Here is a 13,355-nt window from a genome sequence, read left to right on the forward strand (position 1 = left end):
AGAGAGATGATAATAAGATTGAGTGTTAGTCAAATCAAACCCACACAAATCAACATATACTTAAATTCAACTTCACGAACTATATTTCTCAATAAAATTTCATGGAACAAACCTAAAATATTTATGCAATAAATGTGGGATGATTTAGGGTGATTGGATAGATGTGAGGAAATTAACATAGATAAAATAAAAATGCAGTAGTACTATGGTGGGTGGACATTAGTATCCATGCCACACCATTTTGTTAGTTCACTTATTTTTACCATCTATATTTCAAGTCCTACTAAATCAACTAATGTTTGCCCAAGTGACATGTCATTTAATATGTCATTTAAACAGTACCTATTACATATAACTACGTAAAATAACAATTTAAAGTTCAAAATATTAACAAATTTTTATTTAATTGTTTCTTATTTCAAAGATCATGGAGTAAGAGCCCAAGTGATATTGGAAGGTCTCGAGTTGGCGGTTCGAACTCAGATAAAGAATTTTATTGTATTTTCAGATTATGAGGTACTTATTAATATGCTTAATCGTTCGAGTGACTCCTTCTTGGAGGTTCAGTCGTCGATTGAGGAAGTCTGGAGACTGTTCTATCTTTTAATTTCATGAGTTTTCGTTATGTGTGTAGTGAGTGAAATCATATGGCTCACGTGTTAGCTCGTCGAGGTTTTTTTTTCTTTGTGTGTGTTTTCCATTTTTGATCTTCTTTGTCCCCTAAATAGTTGATTGCTAATTATAGTCGTGATCGAAAGAACTTTATTTCTTTACTGATGTTTGGAGATACTAATGCAATTTTGTAGTTTCTTTAAAAAGAAAAAAGCAATATATATATATATATATATCATTGATATATTTTCTAATTTTAAAGACCATAGAGAGTAAGATCAAATCATCACTAAATAACAATAGATACTTTAAAGGGCGAACTAGTAAAAACTCAAAATTAGGAGGGGCGGTTGTGTTATTTCCGCAAATTACTATTTATTTATCCGTATAATATAATTCGTGAGTAGTAATAATCCAGGCAACGTTAACGATTAACGAGGCCGTGTTTCCTTCCCCGAGTATACCTTACCCGCCGATCAGAGCAGTTAAAAACACGCCATTAAAATATTTATTCCTGAAAACCCCCGAGCAGACAAGCGTTACTTCAACGTTAACAAGGACTCTCCTTTGAATTCAAAGGGCGTATTAGTAATTTTATATCCAAAAATTAAACTAAATCTAAATCAGAGAGGTAAAGACGGCTCAAACGCGATCTAAATCTCAACCCCTCCCTTCCCCCATTTCCTCGATCTTTCTTTCTCTCTTTCTGGCACAGAGAGAATACTCTCTCCGGGAGCCGGCGACGTCCTCGGCGGCGTTTGCGATCTAATCTGACGGGCTCAAATTCCGCCATTGCCGGAGCAGGTAACGTTCCGGTGACCAGAGTTGAGGCTAAAACCCTAACAATTGTTCATTTCTTGGTAGATCCTGACTAGCTTGTCCGGATCTTACAAACTGGGTGGGAATGGCTTCTTCGGAAGCCGCTTCCCGTCTGAGCCAGGTCATATCCCCAGCTCTTGAGAAGATTATCAAGAATGCGTCATGGCGGAAGCACTCCAAGCTCGCACATGAATGCAAATCTGTTATTGAACGTCTCACGTTATCTCCGAAGCCTTCTTCTCCATCTTCTCCGTCGTCTCCTACTGATTCAGAGGCTGAAGGCACGCTTCCTGGTCCACTCAACGATGGCGGTCCGGATGAATATTCGCTCGCCGAGTCTGAGACTATTCTTAGCCCTCTCATCAATGCTTCATCCTCCGGAGTTCTCAAGATAGCTGATCCAGCAGTTGATTGCATTCAGAAGTTGATCGCGCATGGTTATTTGCGTGGGGAGGCTGACCCTAGCGGAGGCGTTGAAGGGAAACTTCTGGCCAAGCTGATCGAATCGGTGTGCAAATGTCACGATTTAGGTGATGATGCTCTCGAGCTTTTGGTGCTCAAGACGCTTTTATCCGCTGTCACGTCGATCTCGTTACGAATTCACGGGGATTGTTTGCTACAGATTGTTAAAACTTGTTACGATATCTACTTGGATAGTAAGAATGTGGTTAATCAAACTACAGCAAAAGCATCATTGATTCAAATGCTAGTGATCGTGTTTCGGAGGATGGAGGCAGATTCATCTACAGTTCCTGTTCAGCCAATTGTTGTTGCGGAATTGATGGAACCGATTGAGAAAACGGACACAGATGGGTCGATGACGCAGTTTGTACAAGGGTTTATAACGAAAATTATGCAGGACATTGACGGGGTTTTGAATCCAGTCACGCCCGGCAAGGTTTCAATAGGTGCGCACGATGGTGCATTTGAGACTACTACTGTGGAAACAACAAATCCTGCTGATTTGCTGGATTCAACTGACAAGGATATGTTGGACGCAAAGTATTGGGAGATTAGTATGTACAAAACGGCACTGGAGGGAAGGAAAGGGGAGTTGGCAGATGGGGAGGGTGAGAGAGATGATGATTTGGAAGTTCAGATTGGTAATAAGCTGCGGAGGGATGCATTCTTGGTGTTTAGAGCTCTTTGCAAGTTATCCATGAAGACTCCACCGAAGGAGGCAATGGCGGATCCCCAGTTGATGAAGGGGAAGATTGTCGCATTGGAATTGTTGAAAATTTTGCTGGAAAATGCTGGTGCTGTTTTTCGAACGAGTGAGAGGTATTTTATATTCGGTGGCACTACAGCATTCTTATAGTTGGAATCTGCATTGTTATATCAGTCTCTCCACTGTACAACTGCATTACATGTGTCAACTTTCGAAGTTGCTTCTGGTCGATAAATCATGTTTTTATGTGATTTGTCATATATGCGATTTTCACCACATAATTAACGGATGTCATTTAGAGAAGGATTGGTTGAACAATGCAGCGGATAGATGTTGAGCTTTGAATAATTTAAAATTATTATTAACGAGAAACCAAGTGAAAAGGCCCCATCAAAATCTATCAACTCCTTTCTTTACTCCAATTAGTTCGCGTCTCTCCCTATGATTTGGACTCTCGATCCTTCTGGTACCTTTTTCACTAAATCTCTTTTTACTTGTTTGTCTAACCATCTTTTACCTCTTATATCTTTACCTGGCTCTGGAAGGCTAAAATAAGAAATTAAGTTGTTGCTTGGTTGGTTACCTTTGGAAGGTTAAATTCCGCGGACTAAAGTTCTTCTTACTTGGTTCTGGGACCTTTATGGCATGTGTTATTCAAGAGGGTAATGGAGGATCTGTACTACTTGCTTTGGAGTTGTCCCCCGAATTACTAAAGGATTACTAAAGACGAGTCTCCTAGTCTGTAATGATCAAGAATGACTATAATTACAAGAATGAATTTCTTATCGCCAAAAAGTCGTATGTTTCACCAAAGTCAACTTATCTTCAAGATCTTGTGATTTCTCTCCTTCCAATTATGAGAAAGTTAAACTGCGCAATTCAACTTCTCATGTTCATAGTTTATAATTTTTACATATGAATATATAGAAGTCCTTGGATGCATAACCTATTTATATTGTCTCTAACTGAGACATTAAGTTCCCAAGATAGTTGGAATGAGGAAAAAAGAGTCCATAATTTCGAGCAACAATGGCAATGAAAGTACAAATGGTCTTTTGGCTTTCCTCTGCTTCCTTTCAAAGTAGTTTTGGGGAATAATGCCATAGCATGTCATCTCCTTTGTTATCTATCTTTTGGATTGGCTCTATTATGGATAAAGGTCAAAGATTTCGTGGGTGCAACATTGATTCTCTTCCCTCTTCTTATCTAGGCCTTCTCTTTGGAAGTGATCCTAGAGTATCTCTTGTAGTTAAGGTTAGAAAGGGGTTGGCTTCTTCGAAAATAAGTTATTTCTCGGAAGGCATTAAGCTTACCTTTATCAGATATATGTTGAGTGGAATCTTCGGTTTTTCCTCCTTTCCCCCCTCCCTCCCCTCTCTTTAGAAGCCCTTGCTCAATTTGTAGGGGCATTGAGAAGCTTACGAGGGATTCCTATGGGAAGGAATTGATGAAGGAAAAGAGGCTCATCTCGTGAGATGGGAGATGATTGGAAAGCCGGTGAACTTGGTAAGGTTAGAGCTTGGGATTTTAAGGATTTGTAACAAAGCATGGTTGGCGAAATAGCTTTGGCTTTTTCCCCTTGAGCCAAATTCCCTTTGGTGGAGGATTATCGTGTCATCCCCTTGAGTGCCTGTTGGGTAGGTTGCATATTAAAAAAATTTGCGAAAGGATATTTCCCTTGTGCTTCCTTCCTTCTCTGATCTTGTTTGTTGTGTTGTGGAGGAGGGAAAGGAAACGTATTTGTGGGAGGAACAAGGGGTGGGAGATGGATCCACTACACGATGTTTTCTTGTCTTTATCATTTGTCTTTCTCAAAAAATTCTTTTGTGGCTGATGCCTTAGTTTAGTTTGGGAGCCTTTTTCCTTTTCATTTGGTTTCCATCGTCTTTTGTCTGACAAGAAGATGATGGATGTGGTTGAGACAGGAGTTGATGTAAGGATTGAGATAAGGGATGTGTGTATTTGGAGCTTTAACTCTCATGGAGGTTTATATTGTAGTTTCTTTTTCCGTTCCTCGCTGGTCCCTTTCCTGATAGAGATTTTGTTTCCTTGACTCTTAGTTTTCTCCTTTTTCTTCTTCTCTTTATTTATTTTTTGAGTGATAAAAGGCCAACTTTCATAGAGAAGATTCTAAAGAATGTTAAGTTATTTGGCCATAGAGAAGATTCTAAAAAATGTTAAGTTATTTGGCCATAGAGAAGATTCTAAAGAATGTTAAGTTATTTGTCTGTTGTCTGCCGGGTTATGCACAATTGGGTTAAAACTCTAGATTAGCTTTTGAGAAGGTGGCCTTTGTTCATTGGCTCGTTTTGTTGTATCCTTTGTTGGAAGGCAGGAACACTTGGACATATCTCTGGAGTTGTGGATATGGTTTGGCTTACAGTTACTCAGTCATAGAGATTTGTTTGTGATGATTGAGGAGTTCCTTCTCCATCCGTCTTTTAAGAAAAGAGTCATTTATTTTAGCTTGATGGGATGTGTGCTTCGGAATTTGTGTGGAGAGAAAAATAATGTTTAAAGAGTTGGAAAAGGATCCAAGCGATGTTTAGTCCCTTATTAAATTTCATGTTTCTCTTTGGGCTTTGATAATTAATCAATGGGTCTTATATATTTATTTTTTAATTACTCGATTGGTCTTATTTTACAAGACTGGAGACACTTCTTAAGTAGTCTCCTTTTTTTGTTGGCTCGTTTTTTTGAATGCTAGTGTATTTTTTTCATTTTTTTCTCAAAGAAAGGTTCATGAATGAAAAAAACCTAGATAAAGGTCAAAACACAGAAATTTAACTTTTTGAGCAGATTTTGATTTTTGGTTAGCTTGTGCCAATTACTTATTGTATTGGAGACGATAATTCTTTGAAAATGGATTAGTAGATGTCATGAGTCACGAGTATAATGAAATTTCAATTATACTTGTATTCCTCTTGATGAAAGCTAGTTGGAAATGTGGTAGATTTGCCCACTCTGATATTAGTCTTCCTTGATTGGTGTCCCTGTCATGGCATTTTGGTGAACTTGCTTTTTCACACACAAGAAATATGCTTTAGATTTTACCATGTTGTACTTCTGCTGGCAAATCATTAGTACTAAAAAATGTGTATGCAACAGGTTTCTGGGTGCCATTAAGCAGTATCTGTGTCTTTCATTGTTGAAGAACAGTGCTTCAACTCTTATGATTATATTTCAGCTATCGTGCTCCATTTTCATCAGTCTGGTATCACGATTTAGAGCTGGATTAAAAGCAGAGATTGGAGTCTTTTTCCCCATGATCGTTCTTAGAGTGTTGGAAAATGTCGCTCAACCAAACTTTCAACAGAAGATGATAGTGCTTCGATTTGTAGAAAAACTGTGTGTTGATTCCCAAATATTGGTGGATATTTTTATTAATTATGATTGTGATGTCAATTCATCCAACATATTTGAGAGGTAGGTCTGCAACTTTTCAAACATGATGCTTGGTATTCTAGCAATAGGAATTCTCACCTGATGCCTGATCCTTTCAGAATGGTCAATGGACTTCTTAAAACTGCTCAAGGTGTTCCTCCTGGTGTAGCAACTACACTACTGCCACCTCAGGAATTGACCATGAAACATGAAGCTATGAAGTGCTTAGTTGCTATCTTGAAATCAATGGGAGACTGGTTGAATAAGCAGCTAAGGATTCCAGATCCTCATTCCACCAAGAAAATTGAAGTGGCTGAAAACAACTCTGTTAGTGTTCCAATATCAAATGGCACTACTGATGAGCATGGTGAAGGTTCAGATTCCCAGTCTGAAGTTTCCACTGAGACTTCTGATGTTTTAACAATTGAGCAACGTCGTGCCTACAAGCTTGAACTCCAGGTAAGCTGCCGTTCTCTCTTCTGTTGCAACATCTCCATCCTTTCCTGCATTGTCAGTTAACTATCGTGGAACTACTTGATGATTTGTGGCAGGAAGGTATATCACTTTTCAATCGCAAACCTAAGAAAGGAATTGAATTTCTTATCAATGCTAATAAGGTGGGAAGTTCACCTGAGGAGATAGCTGCATTTCTTAAAGATGCGTCTGGTTTGGACAAGACTCTGATCGGTGATTATTTAGGGGAGAGGGAAGACTTATCACTTAAAGTAATGCATGCATATGTGGATTCCTTTGATTTTCAAGGATTGGAGTTTGATGAGGCTATTAGAGCACTCCTTAAAGGTTTTAGGTTGCCCGGTGAGGCACAAAAAATCGATCGTATCATGGAAAAGTTTGCTGAGCGTTATTGCAAATGTAATCCAAAAGCTTTCATAAGTGCTGATACGGCCTATGTTCTTGCATACTCTGTCATATTGCTTAATACTGATGCCCATAACCCGATGGTGAAGAATAAGGTCTGATCACTCTCTCTGATAACCTGGTTGTGATGTTAAAGTGAGAACGCTGATATAATTTCCTTTTTTTCTGGCTGATTAATATGCAGATGTCTGCTGAAGATTTCATTAGAAATAATCGTGGCATAGATGATGGTAAAGATTTGCCTGAGGAGTATCTGAAATCATTATATGAAAGGATATCAAGAAATGAGATTAAAATGAAGGATGATGAATTGGCTCCTCAACAGAGACAGTCTACAAACTCCAACAAACTCTTAGGCTTTGACAGCATCCTTAATATTGTGATTCGTAAGCGAGGGGAGGACCAGAACATGGAAACCAGTGATGATCTTATCAGGCATATGCAAGAACAATTTAAAGAGAAGGCTCGCAAAACTGAGTAAGATTGGATGGCTTTCCATGAAAATCTTCACTGCTTTACTTTTTCTTCTTCATGATTTTTTATTTTTTCTGATCTGCACACAGAACTGAATTTAGGCTGTGGTTTGATCTTTGAATATTTGTATTTGCTTTACACCTAGAAGCTAATATTTTCCCATAAAAATTCTGAGCTTCATGAAAGTTCCTTTGAAATGTGACTCTGGTTGGTTCATAAATCGAATTTTCTTGTCATTTTTTAGGTCAGTTTATTATGCAGCGACAGATGTTGTCATTCTTAGATTCATGATTGAGGTATGCTGGGCTCCTATGCTGGCTGCCTTCAGTGTTCCACTTGACCGAAGTGACGATGAAGTAATTATAGCTTTATGTCTTGAAGGCTTTCAATACGCTATCCATGTTACTGCAGTAATGTCCATGAAGACTCACAGAGATGCTTTTGTGACTTCTCTTGCAAAGTTTACCTCCCTCCACTCTCCTGCTGATATCAAACAAAAAAATATTGATGCAATTAAGGTTGGTTTTTGTATGTTCTGTCTTCTGTTTTTATCTTGTTGTCAGGGTATGGGTGCCCACTCCTTGCATTAATTATGCTCATGTCTCATCCCTACTGTGAGGAAGATTTGCTCACTCCAAGACCAGCTTAAGGAGACAATTAGAGTTTTATATTATTTAAATTTTCCATATGAAGGTTTGAACTAGGACCTTTGAGAGATTCTTTAACTATCCTAAGCCCTCACCATATGCTAGCCCTTTGGGTACTTTTTGCAGTTTAAATCACATAAGTTGGAGTAATAGGTCCATCGCTACAATGAGGTGATGTCTCGTTGTAGTCCATACACATTCCAGCTTGTAGTTGGCTTGGTGACCTGTTACCCAACCTCCATGAATTAGTAATCAACAATTGATATAAACTTCAAAACAGGAAAAAATTCCATAGTACAACTGAAATTATAGAACCATAAGTGAACCCCCTTGCCCATATTAGGGCAAACTTTATGCATTATTAATTCTGGATGGAAGACAAATTCCAGCTTAATATGATGGAAGGTGAAAGGTACTCAAAGTAGGTTCTGAGTTTCAGTAGTGTCAGTAACAAGCCCCATTACCGTTCATGGATATTCTACTAACTTAAACCTGCCTTCATCAGTCGGTGATAAATAATAACCGACGTTTCACCTATTTAAGGACCTTTAACATGTTTATTTCCCCTAGATGAAGTATTTGAGAATGAAATTGACTTTTGGCAATTTCTGAAAGAACTGTTTTTAATGTCTTGTACTTTTGTGGAATATGAATCTGATTGTGTAAATGTGTTATCTGAAATTTCAATAGGCAATAGTTAAGATTGCAGACGAGGAGGGAAATTTTCTACAAGAAGCATGGGAACATATTTTGACATGTGTTTCTCGGTTTGAGCATTTACATCTCCTGGGCGAGGGTGCTCCTCCAGATGCCACTTTCTTCGCTTTTCCTCAAAATGAGTCTGAAAAGTCAAAGCAATCCAAGGCAACTATGCTTCCAGTATTGAAAAAGAAAGGAGTTGGGAGGATTCAATATGCAGCTGCTGCTGTGATGAGGGGATCATATGATAGTGCTGGTATAACTGGCAATGCTTCCGGTGTCACATCGGAACAGATGAACAATTTAGTTTCTAATCTCAACATGTTAGAACAAGTTGGAAGTTCCGAAATGAACCGCATCTTCACTAGGAGTCAAAAGTTAAACAGTGAAGCTATTGTGGACTTTGTTAAGGCACTTTGCAAAGTTTCCATGGAGGAGTTGCGTTCCACGTCTGATCCTCGTGTCTTCAGTCTTACAAAGATAGTTGAGATTGCGTATGAACTCTTGTCCTTTTCATTTTTTGGAACCTCGGTTATTACTCCTGCTTAATGATTAGCACGGATTTGTTTATTACAGAATTCATAATGCAGTTTGCTAACATTTCAGGCACTATAACATGAATCGCATCCGACTTGTATGGTCAAGCATCTGGCATGTGCTTTCTGATTTCTTTGTGACCATTGGATGCTCTGAAAACCTTTCAATTGCAATATTTGCTATGGATTCCTTGCGTCAATTATCCATGAAATTCTTAGATCGAGAAGAGCTGGCGAATTACAACTTTCAGAATGAATTTATGAAGCCTTTTGTCATTGTTATGCGTAAGAGTAGTGCTGTTGAGATTCGAGAATTGATCATTAGATGTGTTTCTCAGATGGTCTTGTCCCGAGTTAATAATGTTAAATCCGGATGGAAGAGCATGTTCATGGTATGGAAAGCCTATGTGAACTCCATCCTACTTTTTTATTCTATTCGTTTATGACTTTAACCTTGCTTATCGTCTTTGATTTCTTGATGAAATGTTGTTCTGTCTTTATTTTCAGGTCTTCACTACAGCTGCTTATGATGACCACAAGAATATTGTTCTTCTGGCCTTTGAAATAATTGAGAAGATTATAAGAGACTATTTCCCATACATTACGGAGACTGAAACAACCACCTTTACAGATTGTGTAAATTGCCTAATCGCATTTACCAATAATAGGTTCAACAAGGACATTAGCCTCAATGCCATTGCCTTTCTACGGTTCTGTGCAACCAAACTTGCTGAAGGAGATCTTGGATCCTCATCAAGGAGCAAGGACAGGGAGCTCTCTGGAAAAAGTTCTCCTCTTTCTCCCCAGAAAGCAAAAGATGGCAAACACGATGCAGATATGAACGACAAAGACAACCATCTCTATTTCTGGTTCCCTTTGTTAGCTGGTATAATAACGCTGCTGATTTTGCATCTAATTTAAACTGCCAGGCATTTGTATCCAGACAATATATAATTATTGTTTTTGGGTAATCTAGCTTGGTTTTGCTAGAGTAACTTTTCACTTCCTTCATTCTAATGATGTCAAGTATTTTGTTTCGGATTTTGCAGGCTTGTCAGAATTGAGCTTTGATCCCAGGCCTGAGATCCGAAAAAGTGCCTTACAAGTGTTGTTTGATACCTTACGCAAGCATGGCCACCTTTTCTCGTTACCATTATGGGAACGGGTTTTTGAGTCTGTCTTGTTTCCAATATTTGATTATGTCCGACATGCTATTGATCCATCAAGTGCAAGTTCATCAGAGCAGGGAGTTGATAGCGAGAATGGTGAACTTGATCAGGATGCCTGGTTGTACGAGACATGTACCTTGGCTCTGCAACTAGTTGTTGATCTATTTGTCAAATTTTATAGTACCGTCAATCCCCTTTTGAAGAAAGTGTTGACACTTCTTGTTAGTTTTATTAAGCGTCCTCACCAAAGCCTTGCTGGCATTGGAATTGCTGCATTTGTTCGCTTGATGAGCAATGCAGGAGATTTATTTTCTGAGGAGAAGTGGCAAGAAGTGGTTTTCTCATTAAAAGAAGCAACAACTGCGACACTTCCCGATTTCACTTTCCTAGTCAATACCGAGTCTACGATAAGGAGCCACAGACTTGAGTTAAATGTGGAGAAAAATGCAGAGACCAATGGTTCTGAGTTACCCGACGATGATTCCGAAAGCCTGACAGTGCAACATGTTTACACTTCAATATCTGATGCCAAATGTCGAGCTGCTGTTCAACTTTTATTGATACAGGTAGGTTCTGTAAGCTTACCCGTCTCTTTCTGCTTATTGCATTACAACATATGTGTCATTCTTCAATATTTTAGTCTCAAGGAATCGAATATAATTATTGGTGGGTAATGTAGAATGCGATATTGTTGTATACATGGAAGTATTAGCTAGCTGTTGTTGAAATAAAGATGGTAATACAAAATCTGATGCTTTGTAATTTGAATCAGATATAGTTGTGGATGTAAGGACCCCTGAAGTTGAACAATTTAAGTTGCTTGTTTTGCTGATAAAATTGGAGAAGCTTCTTATTTGTTTATATAACTTGCAAATGTCCAACTTTTCTGCTGTTTTGGATAAAATCTGACAGTTCTCTTGTAAAATTTTGCAGGCGGTTTTGGAGATCTACAACATGTATAGGTCTCACCTTTCGACTAAAAATGTGTTGGTCCTATTCGATGCTTTACACAGTGTAGCATCTCATGCTCATAGCATTAACACCAGCGGGCCGATACGTTCAAAGCTACAAGAGTTTGCCTCCATAACACAAATGCAAGACCCTCCGCTGTTACGGCTCGAAAACGAATCTTACCAAATTTGCCTCTCTTTTGTACAGAATCTCATTGTGGATAGACCTCATTGTTATGAGGAGGCAGAGGTCGAATTGTACCTTATTAAACTTTGCCGCGAGGTATTGCAGTTCTATGTTGAAACAGCGCGGTATGGGTATGTGGTTGAAGGATCGATTAGTAGTGGCACACAACCTCATTGGCCAATTCCCTTAGGTTCTGGCAAGCGAAGGGAGTTAGCTGCTCGGGCACCTCTCATCGTTGCGATTCTTCAGGCTATTTGTAACCTAAACGAGGCTTCGTTCGAGAAGAATTTGGCCGGCTTCTTCCCATTACTGTCTAGCTTGATAAGTTGTGAACATGGATCGAATGAGGTCCAAGTAGCTCTCAGTGAAATGCTCAGTACTTCGGTCGGTCCCATTTTGCTTCGGTCTTGTTGATCTACTCGGTAAGTCCAGACCTCACATTTTGAGATGTATGATAAAATTTTTATGAAGCCTTATAGTCGTTTTTTTTTTCTCTTTGTTCCAATTGATTTTTCATTACATTTTCTTTTTCTGCTTCAATTATGTTAGCATAAGTTTAGGGTTGTAGCATAAAGAGGTAGCCATGGTTTCGAATTTTCGCTAGTAATTCTAAACCGTATTGAATCTAATTTATTCTGGAGAGTCACCCCTCCTTTCATTTATATTAATCGCTGTAGAGTTTCTTATATATGTTCATTTATATTTTTCTCCCAAGAAGATAGTCCTTTTTTTTTTTTGTCTCGTTTATCTACTCTTTGTGCATAAGGCAGGCAGGAGATGTCGGAGATGTCCCGATATAAGCATAGCTCTACTGTAATTGACATTTACTCATCTTGAGATTGAAAGTTTGAATCTCTATACTCAATTGTATTGAAAAAAAAAAAAAAAATCATGCGCTAGCCAGAAAGAGGTATCCTCTTAAGTTCCCTAGCAGAAGATTAAGTTAGAACTTATGTCTTGATTTTTTAATTTAATAGGTCTCTAAACTTTAAAATTATATTTTTATTAAAAAAATTGAAACGATCTAATAAATCTCAACTTTCAATTTTTTATTGAACTATAGATATCCTCTTTGGGTGAGGAATCCTTATTCAAAGTCTAGTTGATTTAGTTGGGTTGAGTTGGGTTTGTTTTTCTTTTTAGATTCAATTTTGGGATGAGTGTCGGTGTGGGTGTGATCATGTTGATTTTAATTATTTTATTTAACTTGTTTTTGTTAATCTTTTTACCGTTTGAATTTATTGATTACAAACAAATAAGATGACTAATAAACAAGCTCTTTCACATTTTATTGTGTTAAAAAGGTCATTTAATGATTAATGAAGAGATTATACACCATCCAAACTAATTTAATGATTTAGTAATTCCGAATCAATCACTATCCCACCACATGTTGCAGCTGTTTGGTTAGCTTAGCAACTTAGACTCTTAACATATTCTTCTCAAAGTAAAATAATTGATGCGATTCTCCATTAATTAAAACTGTACTTTGAAAAATCATTGTAGTTTCTAGGACCAAAAAATAGAAGGCAACGATATCAAAAACAATTTTTTTATGGAATAGTTTAAAGGATTAAATATTATTGCTTTTCACTTTTATGAAGCAGCTGGATATTAATGAGGGTGGATCTAGTGTAGTTTGGAGAGCAAATACATTATCATTTAGAAATAAAATAAAAAAGATTAATTATGTTTTTTACTTTTTGGAAGAAAAACTAGTAACCATCCGATCTCAATGTATACTATTATTGTTATTTTTATTATTATTTTTTTTTTTGAAAAAGATTAACCAACGAACATTTAGACGTTAATTACAAATCAAATAAAATCC

At 37.8% G+C, this 13,355-nt stretch overlaps 1 protein-coding gene across 1 annotated transcript; it reads left to right on the plus strand.

Annotated features, from left to right (window-relative positions):
• The first annotated feature begins 1,245 nt into the window (after positions 1–1,245).
• LOC120088403 (brefeldin A-inhibited guanine nucleotide-exchange protein 2-like) lies at positions 1,246–12,186 on the plus strand. The gene is made up of 11 exons (XM_039045676.2): positions 1,246–2,712; positions 5,708–6,025; positions 6,103–6,442; positions 6,535–6,957; positions 7,047–7,339; positions 7,581–7,854; positions 8,674–9,176; positions 9,289–9,610; positions 9,726–10,104; positions 10,268–10,953; positions 11,321–12,186. The coding sequence occupies exons 1-11, from the start codon at positions 1,517–1,519 to the stop codon at positions 11,936–11,938; spliced, it is 5,352 nt and encodes a 1,783-aa protein (XP_038901604.1). The 5' UTR covers positions 1,246–1,516; the 3' UTR covers positions 11,939–12,186.
• The last annotated feature ends 1,169 nt before the right edge of the window (positions 12,187–13,355 follow it).

The sequence above is a fragment of the Benincasa hispida genome, chromosome 1 (genome assembly GCF_027475165.1).
Source record: "Benincasa hispida cultivar pf3 chromosome 1, pf3_genome.v1.1, whole genome shotgun sequence".
NCBI lineage: Eukaryota > Viridiplantae > Streptophyta > Magnoliopsida > Cucurbitales > Cucurbitaceae > Benincasa > Benincasa hispida.

Excerpts from the sequence above, each read along its gene's own strand:
- LOC120088403 (XM_039045676.2), top strand. The coding sequence starts at position 1,517 with ATGGCTTCTTCGGAAGCCGCTTCCCGTCTGAGCCAGGTCATATCCCCA. Across the intron at positions 2,713-5,707 it reads GTTTTTCGAACGAGTGAGAG|GTTTCTGGGTGCCATTAAGC; the intron begins GTATTTTATATT and ends TGTATGCAACAG. Across the intron at positions 7,340-7,580 it reads GAGAAGGCTCGCAAAACTGA|GTCAGTTTATTATGCAGCGA; the intron begins GTAAGATTGGAT and ends GTCATTTTTTAG.